Source organism: Lampetra fluviatilis, chromosome 3 (genome assembly GCF_964198595.1).
Source record: "Lampetra fluviatilis chromosome 3, kcLamFluv1.1, whole genome shotgun sequence".
NCBI lineage: Eukaryota > Metazoa > Chordata > Hyperoartia > Petromyzontiformes > Petromyzontidae > Lampetra > Lampetra fluviatilis.
In genome coordinates this window covers 28,954,456-28,972,963 of record NC_136277.1, presented here as the reverse complement: position 1 = coordinate 28,972,963, position 18,508 = coordinate 28,954,456, and the positions used below count along the sequence as shown (strand labels likewise).

The following is an 18,508-nucleotide window of genomic DNA, read 5'->3' as shown; positions in this document are numbered from 1 at the left end:
TTGGAAAGTACCCACATGGCAAATTTCCAGTTTGTTGCATGTCGGGAAGTACGCTAAACATTTTGAACAGACACACATTCGCAACTTTGCCTTTTATATATATGGAGTTAAATGAATTCTAAACAAAACTTCAGTCAACATTGACTGATTCACGTATTTTCATTATTTGGTCGTATTTATAACTCTGATCCAAAATTCAGTTGTATTCATTTATACAAATTTGTTTTTCCAACCTAATTCGTTATAAGTTTCTGTTTCAATGGACACCATAGAGTTTAGAAGATCGTGTCTTCATGTAAATTGCTGGAACGAACGATGTTTAGCTATTTAATCCTGGAATGTCACGCAAGAACAACAAACGTTCTGGTACTATTTCTATGGAATATGTGCTCGTACCTTAACCTACAATACCGAGCATTCATTATTTATTTTGTCAAATATAAAATGGACACGGGAAATACATGGGCATGACATTTTCTCAGACCACAACGACCGCCCCCACTGCACGTCAACAGCTGCTCGTTCTATAATTATATAATTATGTAATAAAGGTCGTGGAAGCGACTTCTGGAATCAGGGTCTTTATTTGTCTTTCATTCACAACACTCCTTCATATAAATTCCACTCCTGTCTTACTCCTTCACGCTGCTAACAGACAGCGTGAGAGGAAGAGAGAGACTCGTGCTGCCACGTGGCAGGCCTGGACCCCCGCTCCAGTGTGGCCTCTTCGTTAGTTCCAGATCTGACCACGTGTTGTCCGTCTCCACCCCTTTTAATACCCGGGTCACGTGGTACCTTTCCACCAGTCCTGGTTAACCTCCATGGAATCTTCCAGACTCCATCGTACGATCCCAGGACCACGCCCCTGACTCGTCCCCCCATTGGCTGTGACTAAAGCCAGCAGATCCAATCCTCTACTTGCAGATGTCACCTTCCCATTATGTCAGGGCCACGCCCCTAGACTTCTCCCCATTGGCTATGGGCCAGGACCGGTAGAGCCAATCATCGTAACGAGGTGTGATCATTCAACCCCCCGGTTATACCCTCACATTACAATTAATCTGAGTTTACCAGTCTGTTCAACAGCGCAACAGGTGAAGTGTAGTCTCCAACTTAGCAACTCGGCATCTACATCAACATCAGCCTGCCACAGCCATGGACGCCGAGGAGTACAAAGTTCGAGGTGAGTTGATGTTTCTAAATAAGCATGGCACTAATTAGCCAAACTTAAGTTGTGGTATTTCCCAAACGTGTAACAAGTTGCTTGGGTTTTTTCTCTCCATGCTTTGATGTCCTCTATAACAGTTTGGAATCTATCGAGACCAAAAGTGTAATTTCTAAGGGCAAAACAATGGCAGTACAGCATTAAAGAAAAAAAAGCATTTAAGGTACAACACGGGCATTACAGTATTATCAAGTTTACAATACGTATTTGATTTACATGGAAGTTGATGTAGTATTTTATGGTGATTATTGTACATGGGTATACAGTACTTTTAACGATTTATAGTGGATGGAAATTATGCGTAAAATATGCTTGGACTTATGGGTGCATACAAGATGTAATTGTTAACCTATCCTGTAAAGTAAGGTTTACATCCACAACTTGGAAAGAGTCTATAATCACATCAGGGTTAACATTTGTAACGAGAGAAATGGGAAAGCATGAATAAATACGGGCACATGGGTAAGATTTTTAAAATAAGCACTGTTGCAATTGTATGTATGTTGAACTTCTTTAGCACTATACATGCTAATCGGAGGTGCGAATTTACAGTGGCAATTCAGTACACTATTGTACATTTTATAAATTGACATTGTAAACAAACAAAAAATTACAGTACACAAGACAACACAACAGAGGTACAAAATGAAGAAATGAAAGACATTTTACTTGGTTAAAACTCCAAACCAAAGATTATGCAAATTCTAATCACATTCGTTAATGACACTGCCTTCCGAACATCCTCAGGAAAATGTAATAGGTCCAAATTTTTTTGAATTGTTCATCTATAACACGGGCGTTTAAACGTACTTTTAACACGGACGAACTGAGCTCCATTACCGGCCATGATTAACATACATAAGTGGATTGATAACATCATGTAAATTCTGAAAAAAAATGTCAACAGAAAATAGTTATCATCAGTCTGAAATCGGCTTTAGTATTTATACTGTATTCCTGTCCATCATTTGTATAATAGAAACATGTAGTTAGTATAAACTTTGCAAATGTACATATCTACAAAGTATTAAGGTCTATCCTATTGTTTTGTACTGATGATGTGAATGGTATCACAGTGCCCTTGTCCAATCATCAGAAACTCTTCTGCGTTGCGTCATATTCAGAATAAATTTTCTTTTGGCATCCAGTTTGGACTGAACATTTCATAATCACATGTCATACATCATTAATATTAACCAGCGTTTCTGACAACCATCAGTAGTCATAATATGCAACTGATGCCACAATCCTCCGGATTGCATCAACACCTGCATAGGATTGTAGCCATTACATAAGGAACGTTGCGTCAACGATGGACCAACGTTGCATATTTACTGGGTTTTGAGCACATGTTGTGGTAGGTTTAAGTACAGTTACAAGGCAGATTTTTAAGTGATTAACTTCATTAATGAACTGAAGAGTTATATGAATGAAAGGAACTCCATGAATGAACCACTGTACAGTACTTTATTTGTTCTAAATAACATTTACTACAGAGGTAGTTGTGCTCGCTTCTCAATCTATCTTCTCTGAGGCAGCATTTTAGATACGTCATGTTTTCCCGAGATATGTTCGAACTAATGTATTGCATCGTGGACTGCATGTTGATCATTCAGCAAAGTTATATTCCAGGATAACGGCAAATACATTAAGTGCCCCATTATTTATAAAGCTATTTATACTTATTTACATTATTGTCATATACGCAATAAATTACGTTCTTTCAGCAACGCGCATTTTTATTACGAGCATTACAAATGTGTTATGTATTTGTATTATATTATACAGGAGCGTACTGTGCTGTATAATGCTTGTGGATTACAGTATAGCTTGTCAGTTTGAATGGTAACCAGGATAGCTAACGTGTATGATCGTAAATAATTATCTCAAGAGTCATGCTTAAGGGCAACATTGTAATGTGAGGCTATACCCTCACATTACAATTAATCTGAGTTTAGCAGTCTGTTCAACAGCGCAACAGTTGAAGTGTAGTCTCCAACTTAGCAACTCGGCATCTACATCAACATCAGCCTGCCACAGCCATGGACGCCGAGGATTTCAAAGTTCGAGGTGAGTTGATGTTTCTAAATAAGCATGGCACTAATTAGCCAAACTTAAGTTGTGGTATTTCCCAAACGTGTAACAAGTTGCTTGGGTTTTTTCTCTCCATGCTTTGATGTCCTGTATAACAGTTTGGAATCTATCGAGACCAAAAGTGTAATTTCTAAGGGCAAAACAATGGCAGTACAGCATTAAAGAAAAAAAGCATTTAAGGTACAACACGGGCATTACAGTATTATCAAGTTTACAATACGTATTTGATTTACATGGAAGTTGATGTAGTATTTTATGGTGATTATTGTACATGGGTATACAGTACTTTTAACGATTTATAGTGGATGGAAATTATGCGTAAAATATGCTTGGACTTATGGGTGCATACAAGATGTAATTGTTAACCTATCCTGTAAAGTAAGGTTTACATCCACAACTTGGAAAGAGTCTATAATCACATCAGGGTTAACATTTGTAACGAGAGAAATGGGAAAGCATGAATAAATACGGGCACATGGGTAAGAATTTTAAAATAAGCAGTGTTGCAATTGTATGTATGTTGAACTTCTTTAGCACTATACATGCTAATCGGAGGTGCGAATTTACAGTGGCAATTCAGTACACTATTGTACATTTTATAAATTGACATTGTAAACAAACAAAAAATTACAGTACACAAGACAACACAACAGAGGTACAAAATGAAGAAATGAAAGACATTTTACTTGGTTAAAACTCCAAACCAAAGATTATGCAAATTCTAATCACATTCGTTAATGACACTGCCTTCCGAACATCCTCAGGAAAATGTAATAGGTCCAAATTTTTTTGAATTGTTCATCTATAACACGGGCGTTTAAACGTACTTTTAACACGGACGAACTGAGCTCCATTACCGGCCATGATTAACATACATAAGTGGATTGATAACATCATGTAAATTCTGAAAAAAAATGTCAACAGAAAATAGTTATCATCAGTCTGAAATCGGCTTTAGTATTTATACTGTATTCCTGTCCATCATTTGTATAATAGAAACATGTAGTTAGTATAAACTTTGCAAATGTACATATCTACAAAGTATTAAGGTCCAGCCTATTGTTTTGTACTGATGATGTGAATGGTATCACAGTGCCCTTGTCCAATCATCAGAAACTCTTCTGCGTTGCGTCATATTCAGAATAAATTTTCTTTTGGTATCCAGTTTGGACTGAACATTTAATAATCACATGTCATACATCATTAATATTAACCAGCGTTTCTGACAACCATCAGTAGTCATAATATGCAACTGATGCCACAATCCTCCGGATTGCATCAACACCTGCATAGGATTGTAGCCATTAAATAAGGAACGTTGCGTCAACGATGGCCCAACGTTGCATATTTACTGGGTTTTGAGCACATGTTGTGGTAGGTTTAAGTACAGTTACAAGGCAGATTTTTAAGTGATTAACTTCATTAATGAACTGAAGAGTTATATGAATGAAAGGAACTCCATGAATGAACCACTGTACAGTACTTTATTTGTTCTCAATAACATTTACTACAGAGGTAGTTGTGCTCGCTTCTCAATCTATCTTCTCTGAGGCAGCATTTTAGATACGTCATGTTTTCCCGAGATATGTTCGAACTAATGTATTGCATCGTGGACTGCATGTTGATCATTCAGCAAAGTTATATTGCAGGATGACGGCAAATACATTAAGTGCCCCATTATTTAAAAAGCTAGTTATACTTATTTACATTATTGTCATATACGCAATAAATTACGTTCTTTCAGCAACGCGCATTTTTATTACGAGCATTACAAATGTGTTATGTATTTGTATTATATTATACAGGAGCGTACTGTGCTGTATAATGCTTGTGGATTACAGTATAGCTTGTCAGTTTCAATGGTAACCAGGATAGCTAACGTGTATGATCGTAAATAATTATCTCAAGAGTCATGTTTAAGGGCAACATTTTAATGTGAGGCTATACCCTCACATTACAATTAATCTAGGTTTACCAGTCTGTTCAACAGCACAACAGTTGAAGTGTAATTTCTATTTAAAGCTTTCGTGACTGCAGGGATTCATCTTCTTGGTTCTTTCGGTAAAGTCACATAGAAGGGAAGTAATAAAATAATAAAAATAAAATATAATAAAATAATTCTCACGACGTTTCGGCCACAACACAAGCAGCCGTCCTCAGGTGAAGACCAGTTCTGTCGAGGCGATAGCGCCTAAATGAAACACTACCACGCTTGGAGCGTCTATTTAAGCTGGGTTGGAAGGGGGGGAAAATGTGCCTTGACAAAAGAATCTGCATATCAAGAGGAATTTAGCATATTTATGAGAAATGCAGGAATGCGTATAGTGCTAATTTGTGAAATGTGTTGGAGGTGGGCGGGGGGTTTTCAAAGTCATATTATGCCAATGCATTATGCAGGATTAGCAGCATCAAAGGGAGGGGGTAGGTGTAGCATTAATAAAGGGAAGGAATGTTAATAGTATGTAGCTGCAGTAACTAAACAACCACGTAAAAAGTATAAACTACATAGTATTATCAGTATGCTAAATATACTCTCAATAAGCTGAGCTACCAACCGTAAGCAATACATTACAATTCTAGGTCGCAAAAAATATAATGTGCTTCCAGCTAAAATTTTTAAACTTTTTCCTTACATCACACGGGTCTATCCCGTACTATATGTTGCCATAGACAACCCCAACATTAAATTGTATACTGTATTACTATACACTACCCTATGTCTTACAATAATACATAGTGTAATATTACACTATGTATTATTCTACCCACCCAACTGTATACCACACTGCTGTATATTCACTATACAATTACGATACTATATACTACCTTATACATTGTATTAAACATTACACTTTAATACTATTTATTATCATACACTATACCATTGACCGTCGCGTGAAAGGTACTAAGAGGAAGCAACGAAATATCACCACTCTCCCATTGACATATTTCGTTGCTTCCTCTTAGTACCTTTCACGCGACGGTCAATGGTATAGTGTATAATAATAAATAGTATTAAAGTATAATGTTTAATACAATATATAAGGTAGTATATAGTATCCTAATTGTATAGTGAATATACAGCAGTTTGGTATACAGTTGGGTGGGTAGAATAATACATAGTGTAATATTACGGTTGGTAGCTCAGCTTATTGAGAGTATATTTAGCATAATACATAGTGTAATATTACACTATGTATTATTCTAAGACATAGGGTAGTGTATAGTAATACAGTATACAATTTAATGTTGGGGTTGTCTATGGCAACATATAGTACGGGATAGACCCGTGTGATATAAGGAAAACGTTTTAAAAGTTTAGCTGGAAGCACATTATATTTTTTGCGATCTAGAATTGTAATGTATTGCTTACGGTTGGTAGCTCAGCTTATTGAGAGTATATTTAGCATACTGATGATACTATGTAGTTTATACTTTAGCTTTTTACGTGGTTGTTTAGTTACTGCAGCTACATACTATTAACATTCCTTCCCTTTATTAATGCTACCCCTACCCCCTCCCTTTGATGCTGCTAATCCTGCATAATGCATAGGCATAATATGACTTTGAAAACCCCCCGCCCACCTCCTACACATTTCACAAATTAGCACTATTCGCATTCCTGCATTTCTCATAAATATGCTATATTCCTCTTGATATGCAGATTCTTTTGTCAAGGCACATTTCCCCCCCCTTCCAACCCAGCTTAAATAGACGCTCCAAGCGTGGTAGTGTTTCATTTAGACGCTGTCGCCTCGACAGAACTGGTCTTCACCTGAGGACGGCTGCTTGTGTTGTGGCCGAAACATCGTGAGAATTATTTTATGATATTTTATTTTTATTATTTTATTACTTCCCTTCTACGTGACTTTACCGAAAGAACCAAGAAGATGAGTTGAAGTGTAGTCTCCAACTTAGCAAATCGGCATCTACATCAGCACCAGCCTGCCACAGCCATGGACGCCGAGGAGTAAAAAGTTCGAGGTGAGTTGATGTCTCTAAATAAGCATGGCACTAATTAGCCAAACTTAAGTTGTGGTATTTCCCAAACGTGTAACAAGTTGCTTGGGTTTTTTCTCTCCATGCTTCGATGTCCTCTATAACAGTTTGGAATCTATCGAGACCAAAAGTGTAATTTCTAAGGGCAAAACAATGGCAGTACAGCATTAAAGAAAAAAAAGCATTTAAGGTACAACACGGGCATTACAGTGTTGTCAAGTTTACAATACGTATTTGATTTACATGGAAGTTGATGTAGTATTTTATGGTGATTATTGTACATGGGTATACAGTACTTTTAACGATTTATAGTGCTTGGTAATGATGCATAAAATATGCTTGGACTTATGGGTGCATACAAGATGTAATTGGTAACCTATCCTGTAAAGTAAGGTTTACATCCACAACTTGGAAAGAGTCTATAATCACATCAGTGTTAACATTTGGAACGAGAGAAATGGGAAAGCATCAATAAATACGGGCACATGGGTAAGAATTTTAAAATAACCACTGTTGCAATTGTATGTATGTTGAACTTCTTTAGCACTATACGTGCTAATCGGAGGTGCGAATTTACAGTGGCAATTCAGAACACTTTTGTACATTTTATAAATTGACATTGTAAAAAAAAATTACAGTACACAAGACAACACAACAGAGGTACAAAATGAAGAAATGAAAGACATTTTACTTCGTTAAAACTCCAAACCAAAGATTATGCAAATTCTAATCACATTCGTTAATGACACTGCCTTCCGAACATCCTCAGGAAAATGTAATAGGTCCAAATTTTTTTGAATTGTTAATCTATAACACGAGCGTTTAAACGTACTTTTGACACGGGTGAACTGAGCTCGATTACCGGCCATGATTAACATACATAAGTGAATTGGTAAAATCCTGTAAATTCTGAAGAAAAAAAGTCAACAGAAAATAGTTATCATCAGTCTGAAATCGGCTTTAGTATTTATACTGTATTCCTGTCCATCATTTGTATAATAGAAACATGTAGTTAGTATAAACTTTGCAAATGTACATATCTACAAAGTATTAAGGTCCATCCTATTGTTTTGTACTGATGATGTGAATGGTATCACAGTGCCCTTGTCCAATCATCAGAAACTCTTCTGCGTTGCGTCATATTCAGAATGAATTTTCTTTTGGCATCCAGTTTGGACTGAACATTTCATAATCACATGTCATACATCATTAATATTAACCCGCATATCTGACAACCATCAGTAGTCATAATATGCAACTGATGCCACAATCCTCCGGATTGCATCAACACCTGCATAGGATTGTAGCCATTAAATAAGGAACGTTGCGTCAACGATGGCCCAACGTTGCATATTTACTGGGTTTTGAGCACATGTTGTGGTAGGTTTAAGTACAGTTACAAGGCAGATTTTTAAGTGATTAACTTCATTAATGAACTGAAGAGTTATATGAATGAACGGAACTCCATGAATGAACCACTGTACAGTACTTTATTTGTTCTCAATAACATTTACTACAGAGGTAGTTGTGCTCGCTTCTCAATCTATCTTCTCTGAGGCAACATTTTAGATACGTCATGTTTTCCCGAGATATGTTCGAACTAATGTATTGCATCGTGGACTGCATGTTGATCATTCAGCAAAGTTATATTGCAGGATGACGGCAAATACATTAAGTGCCCCATTATTTAAAACGCTATTTATACTTATTTACATTATTGTCATATACGCAATAAATTACGTTCTTTCAGCAACGCGCATTTTTATTACGAGCATTACAAATGTGTTAATGTATTTGTATTATAGTATACAGGAGCGTACTGTGCTGTATAATGCTTGTGGGTTACAGTATAGCTTGTCAGTTTCAATGGTAACCAGGATAGCTAACGTGTATTATCGTAATTAATTATCTCAAGAGTCATGCTTAAGGGCAACTCTTGAATATGCTTTACATCTAACCTATAAACGTCACTTTTTGTCTGTCTGTCTGTCCGTCCGTCTGACCGTCTGCGTACGCTCGCTTCCGGGGGATTTGGCTCTCGGACCGTGGGGTTCGACGAGATTAAATTTTGCCCTTGGGCACGCCCCCGGCCCCGCGATGAACATAGGCATTTCCGATTTTTCGTCTCTAAACATTAAATCGGACCATTTATCGATTTAGTGCGATTTCTCTTTATTTATTTACTACTGCCGACCGGCATGTGACGAAGCACGCCGTTGCGCATGCGCGAAGGCGGCTGCACCTGGCAACGGGCGGTTGGCCCCTGGCAACGGGCGGTTGCCCCTGGCAACGGGCAGCAACGCCATTTTTAATTCCCGTAAAAAATATGCACACGCATTAACACGCGACGCTGAGGTAAATTCAAGTTTCACGTCCTCTTCACTCCCCCCCCCACCCCAATGTGTGCAATTACTATTATAGGGTCGGTAGATAATAAAATATAGCGATTAGACAGTATTATTGTAGCGCGGGGGGGGGGGGGGTAGCGGCCCAAGCACCCAGCCTCGGCCGGGTGGGCAATCTAGGCGAGGCCGAAGGCTCTGCACGGTTCAAGTTCATTTATTAGGTATAGCCCTGTGAGCCATTGGGCTCTTGAATCGGGTGCAACCACAACAAACAACAAACAAAAACATGAACAAAAAATATCAGAAAGTGAATATGTGACTAAGTGCAAACAGAAAATCCAAGAAAAGACTGCAAAATATTGCAGAAAAAAACACCGTACACCAACGCTGTGTGCAAAAATCCCAGTGGGATGCAAGTCAAACAACAACAACAACCATAAGACAACTTAGATTAAGGCCATCAGTCTAACTCTGTACTACAACAAACAAACATGGCTAAACCAATACACTTTTCGAAAATCACCAAAATAAAGCCATGAAAGCAATGAAAAAGCAATTATAGGAACTGTGATGGAATTTTCACAATAAATGGCATAAACATGTACAACCAAAACCTTGCAGCCATAGCTGGCTGCATGAGCCACTCCACAACAGCAGGAGCATCAATGGGAGTATTATAATTTTTCAATGCACCTTTAAGATCAGCACACTAAATCAAAACACAGGTCATACTTTGTATCGATCATCCGGAGCGAAACATTTTGTTTTAGGCCACTGAATAGCACTGGCAGCTAGGGGTGTACAACTCCTCTAGAGCAGTTTTGAGTGAAGATCTCATAGGTAGTGACTCAAGTTTCAATTTATTGGCAACAGCATTCCAGACCCTGGGGGCATCAATAGCAAAGGCCCTTCCTCCAGTATATGTACGGCAATAGGGAATGTTAAGCTGGTAAATGAGTGTAGACCTTAGGTCAAATTTGTTCTTTGAAACAGAGATGAGATCCAGCAGGTAATCTGCGGATTTTTTGCAAGTACATCATGAATAAATAAGATCTGGTGCACAAGCCGTCGAACATTCAGAGATGTTAAGTTTGACCCAATGTAGAGATCACAGTGGTGAGTCCTATATGGGCAGTTCAATGCAAATCTTAAAGCCGAGTGATACATTGAGTCAAGCTTCTTCAGTACAGTACTTGGGGCTGATTTATACACAATGTCACAGTAATCAAGTAGAGGCAGTATGGTAGCTTTTATCAATTCCAAACGGAACATAGGGGGGAAGCAGTGCTTGTGTCGATATAGAAAACCAATTTTTATTTTTGTCTTTTTCCCAATATAATCAACGTGATCTTCAAAATTCAGTTTTGAATCCAGGATGACCCCAAGATACTTATAGATCTTGACTTGCTCTATTTGATCATTATTTAAGGAATGTAATTGGGGGAAAAGAACTTCCCGCTTTAGTCTTGGTGAGAAGCATAGCACCTTGGTTTTGGCAGGGTTTAGGACTAGTTTAAGAGCCACTAGCTGATGTTGTAGTTTGTTGAAATCACTTTGAAGCTTAGCAATCACGTCATCTGGAGAGTGGCCAGCAGTAATCATCACCGTGTCATCTGCAAAAAGATTAACCCTGGAATAATCCAGTTCAGTGCCCAAGTCATTTACATAAAGAGAGAACAAGAGGGGGCCGAGAATGGAACCCTGTGGAACCCCTTTTGTTATCTTAACACTGTTTGACCTCCAACCATCTGTGAATACAGTTTAAGTGCGAGAAAAGAGGTAATTTTTTAACCATTCTACTGTGTTTTCGGAAAAACCGAGGCAACTTATTTTACTAAGCAGGATGTTGTGGTCTACTGTATCAAAAGCTTTGGACAAGTCAAGAAAAAGACAGGCGCAGTACTGCTTATTATCAAGGCTACTGTAAATGTGATTCAGAGAGTCTAATGCAGCAGATGTGGTGCTGTATTTTTTTCGGAACCCAGATTGTTTTAGATGTAATAGATTGTTGGCGGACAGGAAACTGCTAATTTGGTAGTTCAATAATTTTTCTAAAATTTTCATCAACGGGGACAAAATTGAGATAAGTCGGTAGTTATTTGGATCATCTTTAAGGCCCCCTTTGTGGACGAACATAGGAATGTTTCCAATCTAGAGGAACTGATGCTTCTTTGATGGACAGGTTGAAAATATGGGCTATAGGTTTGTATATTAGGTGACCAACAGTTAGTAGAGCAAAGACGGGAATACTATCTGCTCCGGTAGAGGAAGACCCTTTGAGGTAGGACAGTTGTTTCAGAACATTACTTTCGTGGATTGGCTGAAAACTAAATTCGCTTAATGTTTGGATAGGGGTGTAGGAATTTGCATGAGCAGGGGTGACTCCCAATACATGATCAAATAGGGTACCAGCTTCAGAAAAATGAAGGTTAAAATTGTCAACTATTTTTTGGGGATCTGAAAAATATTGCCCATTTCGGTTAAGCTGAACGAGCAGATTATCTGTTTTGGATGCCTTTTCGATACATTTGATTGTTTTCCAGAAAATCCTGGCATTTCCATGAGATTCAAGGAGAGTGGAAGAGAAGTAGTCATTTTTTGTATGCCGTATTTTTTTGACGCATCTATTCCTTAAAATCCTGTATTCTAGCCAGTCATTGACCAAATTACTTTTCTAGGCCTCGACACCCCACACTTGTCAGGCGAAGACTTTGTGCTATAAACTCGATATACCCAGCGTTGCCCAGGGGAAAAATACATTTAAAATCTTCTGAAAACTTTAAAACATAACATACCAATGAAAATACAACTGTGTAATTTTAAATTTAAAACCGACCGCGCCAAGAATCGATTCTCTGAATTGCGCAAAGGAATCAAAGGTTGTCTGTGGACTCCTTTAGAATCGGCTTATTCCCGTTTAATATAAGTTGGTTATAGAGTTGATATAAACTGCTACGAATGGGAAATATCCGGCGTTGATCGGGGCAAAAATATAATTAAAAACTCCTGAAAACTTTTAAACATAACACACCAATGAAAATAAAACTCTGTAATTAAAAATGTAAACCTCCTACGCGCCAGGAATCGATTCTTTGAATTGCGCAAAGGAATCATCGAAGGTTGTGGATTCCTTTAGAATCGCCCTATTCCCGTTTAATATACTTACGTGTCGCCAAGTTTGCTTAACATTTCCAACAGACACACACATTCACACATTTAGCTTTTACATTTAATATACAAAACGTCAGCATGTACTGCTGTCATCATAGGCAAAAATATATACACCTTCACTACTCTCCCTCACCACTCTCCCTCACTCACTATCACTCACCACACACTATCACTGACCACTCACACTCACCACTCACACTCACCACTTACCCTCACAACTCACCCTCACCACTATTCCTCACTACTTACCCTCACCACTCTCCCTCACCAATCACCCTCACCACTCACCCTCACCACCACCACTCACCCATACCACTCACGCTTACCACTCACCCTCACTACTCACCCCTCACCCTCACTACTCACCACTCACCCTCACTACTCACTAATCACCCTAACCACTCACCCTCACCACTCACCACTCATTCCCACCACTCATCCTCACCACTCACCCATCACCACTCACCCTAACCACTCACCCTCACTACTCACCCCTCTCCTTCACCACTCACCCCCACCACTCACCCCTCTCCATCACCACTCTTCCTCACCACTCACCCTTACTACTCACCCTCACCACTACTCACCACTCACTCTCACCACTCACTCTCACCCTCACCGCTCACTACTCACCCTCACCACTCACCATCACTGTGGTGGTGGTACCTGCTATGATGACAGTAGTAGTAGTACAAGCTGACGTTTTGTATGTTAAATGTCAAAAGCGAAATTAGTGAATGTGTGTGTCTGTTCAAAATGTCAAGCATACTTGGCGACACGTAAGTTTTTAAAACGGGAATAGGGTGAGTGGTGGTGGTGAGTGTTGAGGGTGAGTGGTGAGTGGTTAGGGTGAGTGGTGAGTGGTTAGGGTGAGTAGTGAGGGTGAGTGGTGAGCGTGAGTGGTGAGTGGTGAGCGTGACTGGTGAGCGTGACTGGTGAGGGAGAGTGGTGAGGGAGAGTGGTGAGGGAGAGTGGTGAGGGAGAGTGGTGAGGGAGAGTGGTGAGGGAGAGTGGTGAGGGAGAGTGGTGAGGGAGAGTGGTGAGGGAGAGTGGTGAGGGAGAGTGGTGAGAGAGAGTGGTGAGGGAGAGTGGTGAGGGAGAGTGGTGAGGGAGAGTGGTGAGGGAGAGTGGTGAGGGAGAGTGGTGAGGGAGAGTGGTGAGGGAGAGTGGTGAGGGAGAGTGGTGAGGGAGAGTGGTGAGGGAGAGTGGTGAGGGAGAGTGGTGAGGGAGAGTGGTGAAGGGAGAGTGGTGAGGGAGAGTGGTGAGGGAGAGTGGTGAGGGAGAGTGGTGAGGGAGAGTGGTGAGGGAGAGTGGTGAGGGAGAGTGGTGAGGGAGAGTGGTGAGGGAGAGTGGTGAGGGAGAGTGGTGAGGGAGAGTGGTGAGGGAGAGTGGTGAGGGAGAGTGGTGAGGGAGAGTGGTGAGGGAGAGTGGTGAGGGAGAGTGGTGAGGGAGAGTGGTGAGGGAGAGTGGTGAGGGAGAGTGGTGAGGGAGAGTGGTGAGGGAGAGTGGTGAGTGGTGAGGGTGAGTGGTGAGGGTGAGTGGTGAGGGTGAGTGGTGAGGGTGAGTGGTGAGGGTGAGTGGTGAGGGTGAGTGGTGAGGGTGAGTGGTAAGTGGTGAGGGTGAGTGGTAAGTGGTGAGGGTGAGTGGTAAGGGGTGAGTGGTAAGTGGTGAGGGTGAGGGTGAGTGGTGAGGGTGCGTGGGGAGAGTGAGTGGCGGTTGTGAGTGGTGATTAGTGAGTGGTGAGGGTGAGCGTGAGTGGTGAGGTTGAGTGGTGAGCGGTGAGGGGTGATTGGTGAGGGTGCGATTGGTGAGGATGAGTGGTGAGGGTGAGTAGTGAGGGTGAGTGGTTGTTGTGAGGGTGAGTGGTGAGGGTGAGTGACGGTTGTGAGAGGTGATTAGTGAGTGGTGAGGGTGAGTGGTGAGGGTTAGTGGTGAGCATGAGTGGTGAGGGTGAGTGTTGAGCGTGAGTGGTGAGTGGTGATTGTTGAGGGTGTGATTGGTGAGGATGAGTGGTGAGTAGTGAGTGGTGAGGGTGAGTGGCGGTTGTGAGTGGTGATTAGTGAGGGGTGAGTGGTGAGGGTGAGCGTGAGTGGTGAGTGGTGAGCAGTGAGGGTGAGCTGTGAGGGTGAGCAGTGAGGGTGAGCAGTGAGGGTGAGCAGTGAGGGTGAGCGGTGAGGGTGAGCGGTGAGGGTGAGCGGTGAGGGTGAGCGGTGAGGGTGAGCGGTGAGGGTGAGCGGTGATTGGTGATTGGTGAGGGTGTGATTGGTGAGGATGAGTGGTGAGTGGTCAGGGTGAGTGGTGAGTGGTGAGGGTGAGCGGTGAGGGTGAGTGTTGAGGGTCAGTGGTGAGTAGTGGGGGTGAGGGGTGAGCGTGACTGGTGAGTGGTGAGGGAGAGTGGTGAGGGTGAGTGGTGAGGGTGAGTGGTGATTGGTGAGGGTGTGATTGGTGAGGATGAGTGGTGAGGGTGAGTAGTGAGGGTGAGTGGTTGTTGTGAGGGCGAGTGGTGAGGGTGAGTGGTGAGGGTGAGGGTGAGTGGTAAGTGGTGAGGTGAGTGGTGATTGGTGAGGGTGAGTGGGGAGGGTGAGTGGGGAGGGTGAGTGGCGGTTGTGAGTGGTGATTAGTGAGGGGTGAGTGGTGAGGGTGAGCGTGAGTGGTGAGGTTGAGTGGTGAGCGGTGAGGGTGAATGGTGAGGGTGAGTGGTGATTGGTGAGGGTGTGATTGGTGAGGATGAGTGGTGAGGGTGAGTAGTGAGGGTGAGTGGTTGTTGTGAGGGCGAGTGGTGAGGGTGAGTGGTGAGGGTGAGGGTGAGTGACGGTTGTGAGAGGTGATTGGTGAGTGGTGAAGGTGAGTGGTGAGGGTTAGTGGTGAGTGTGAGTGGTGAGGGTGAGTGAGCGTGAGTGGTGAGGGTGAGTGGTGATTGTTGAGGGTGTGATTAGTGAGGGTGAGTGGCGATTGAGTGGTGATTAGTGAGGGGTGAGTGGTGAGTGGTGAGGGTGTGATTGGTGAGGATGAGTAGTGAGTGGTGAGGGTGAGTGGCGGTTGTGAGTGGTGATTAGTGTGGGGTGTGTGGTGAGGGTGTGATTGGTGAGGATGAGTGGTGAGTAGTGAGTGGTGAGGGTGAGTGGCGGTTGTGAGTGGTGATTAGTGAGGGGTGAGTGGTGAGTGAGGGTGAGCAGTGAGGGTGAGCAGTGAGGGTGAGCAGTGAGGGTGAGTGGTGATTGGTGAGGGTGTGATTGGTGAGGGTGAGTGGTGAGGGTGAGTGGTGAGCGGTGAGTGGTGAGCGGTGAGGGTGAGTGAGGGTCAGTGGTGAGTAGTGAGGGTGAGTGGTGAGCGTGACTGGTGAGTGGTGAGGGAGAGTGGTGAGGGAGAGTGGTGAGGGAGAGTGGTGAGGGAGAGTGGTGAGGGAGAGTGGTGAGGGAGAGTGGTGAGGGAGAGTGGTGAGGGAGAGTGGTGAGGGAGAGTGGTGAGGGAGAGTGGTGAGGGAGAGTGGTGAGGGAGAGTGGTGAGGGAGAGTGGTGAGGGAGAGTGGTGAGGGAGAGTGGTGAGGGAGAGTGGTGAGGGAGAGTGGTGAGGGAGAGTGGTGAGGGAGAGTGGTGAGGGAGAGTGGTGAGGGTGAGTGGTGATTGGTGAGGGTGAGTGGGGAGGGTGAGTGGGGAGGGTGAGTGGGGAGGGTGAGTGGCGGTTGTGAGTGGCGGTTGTGAGTGGTGATTAGTGAGGGGTGAGTGGTGAGGGTGAGCGTGAGTGGTGAGGTTGAGTGGTGAGCGGTGAGGGTGAATGGTGAGGGTTAGTGGTGATTGGTGAGGATGAGTGGTGAGGGTGAGTAGTGAGGGTGAGTGGTTGTTGTGAGGGTGAGTGGTGAGGGTGAGTGGTGAGGGTGAGTGGTGAGGGTGAGTGGTGAGGGTGAGTGGTGAGGGTGAGTGACGGTTGTGAGAGGTGATTGGTGAAGGTGAGTGGTGAGGGTTAGTGGTGAGCATGAGTGGTGAGGGTGAGTGTTGAGCGTGAGTGGTGAGGGTGAGTGGCGGTTGTGAGTGGTGATTAGTGAGGGGTGAGTGGTGATTAGTGAGGGGTGAGTGGTGAGGGTAAGGGTGTGATTGGTGAGGGTGAGTAGTGAGGGTGAGTGGTTGTTGTGAGTGGTGAGGGTGTGGTGAGGGTGAGTGACGGTTGTGAGAGGTGATTGGTGAGTGGTGAAGGTGAGTGGTGAGGGTTAGTGGTGAGGGTGAGTGGTGAGGGTGAGTGGTGATTGGTGAGGATGAGTGGTGAGTAGTGAGTGGTGAGGGTGAGTGGCGGTTGTGAGTGGTGATTAGTGAGGGGTGAGTGGTGAGGGTGTGATTGGTGAGGATGAGTGGTGAGTAGTGAGTGGTGAGGGTGAGTGGCGGTTGTGAGTGGTGATTAGTGAGGGGTGAGTGGTGAGGGTGAGCAGTGAGGGTGAGCAGTGAGGGTGAGTGGTGATTGGTGAGGGTGTGATTGGTGAGGATGAGTGGTGAGTGGTCAGGGTGAGTGGTGAGGGTGAGTGGTGAGGGTGAGTGGTGAGCGGTGAGGGTGAGTGAGGGTCAGTGGTGAGTAGTGAGGGTGAGTGGTGAGCGTGACTGGTGAGTGGTGAGGGAGAGTGGTGAGGGAGAGTGGTGAGGGAGAGTGGTGAGGGAGAGTGGTGAGGGAGAGTGGTGAGGGAGAGTGGTGAGGGAGAGTGGTGAGGGAGAGTGGTGAGGGAGAGTGGTGAGGGAGAGTGGTGAGGGAGAGTGGTGAGGGAGAGTGGTGAGGGAGAGTGGTGAGGGTGAGTAGTGAATGGTGAGTGTGAGGGGTGAGTGGTGATTGGTGAGGGTGAGTGGTGAGGGTGAGTGGCGGTTGTGAGTGGTGATTAGTGAGGGGTGAGTGGTGAGGGTGAGGTTGAGTGGTGAGGGTGAGGTTGAGTGGTGAGGGTGAGGTTGAGTGGTGAGGGTGAGGTTGAGTGGTGAGGGTGAGGTTGAGTGGTGAGGGTGAGGTTGAGTGGTGAGGGTGAGGTTGAGTGGTGAGGTTGAGTGGTGAGGGTGAGTGGCGGTTGTGAGTGGTGATGGGTGAGGGGTGAGTGGTGAGGGTGAGTGGTGAGGGTGAGTGGTGAGGGTGAGTGCTGAGTGGTGAGGGTGAGTGGTGAGAGAGTGGTTAGTTTTGAGGGTGAGTGGTGAGGGTTAGTGGAGAGTGGTGAGTGGTGATTGGTCAGTGGTGATTGGTGAGGATGAATGGCGAGTAGTGAGGGTGAGGTTGAGTGGTGAGGGTGAGTGGTGGTTGTGACGGTGAGTGGTGAGGGTGAGTGGTGAGGCTGAATGGTGAGAGTGAGTGGTGAGGGAGAGTGGTGAGGGTTAGTGGTGAGGGTTAGTGGTGAGGGTTAGTGGTGAGAGTGAGTGGTGAGGGTGAGTGGTGATTGGTGAGTGGTGATTGGTGAGTGGTGATTGGTGAGTGGTGATTGGTGAGTGCTGAGGGTGAGTGCTGAGGGTGAGTGCTGAGGGTGAGTGCTGAGGGTGAGTGCTGAGGGTGAGTGCTGAGGGTGAGTGCTGAGGGTGAGTGCTGAGGGTGAGTGCTGAGGGTGAGTGCTGAGGGTGAGTGCTGAGGGTGAGTGCTGAGGGTGAGTGCTGAGGGTGAGTGCTGAGGGTGAGTGCTGAGGGTGAGTGCTGAGGGTGAGTGCTGAGGGTGAGTGCTGAGG

The 18,508-nt window shown here is 43.8% G+C and overlaps 1 protein-coding gene across 3 annotated transcripts in view; it reads left to right on the top strand.

The window, feature by feature from the left end:
• The first annotated feature begins 1,077 nt into the window (after positions 1–1,077).
• The window catches only part of LOC144949651 (histidine decarboxylase-like), a 33,321-nt gene continuing 15,890 nt past the window's right edge, over positions 1,078–18,508 (top strand). For 2 of the 3 annotated variants that reach the window (XM_078879656.1, XM_078879640.1), the window contains exon 1: positions 1,078–1,183. In XM_078879656.1, coding sequence (XP_078735782.1) covers positions 1,156–1,183 — 28 coding nt within the window. In that variant the 5' untranslated portion in view covers positions 1,078–1,155. Of the gene's footprint in view, positions 1,184–3,290; positions 3,296–18,508 lie in introns of those variants that run through there. The other variant, XM_078879648.1, reaches the window with a different exon arrangement.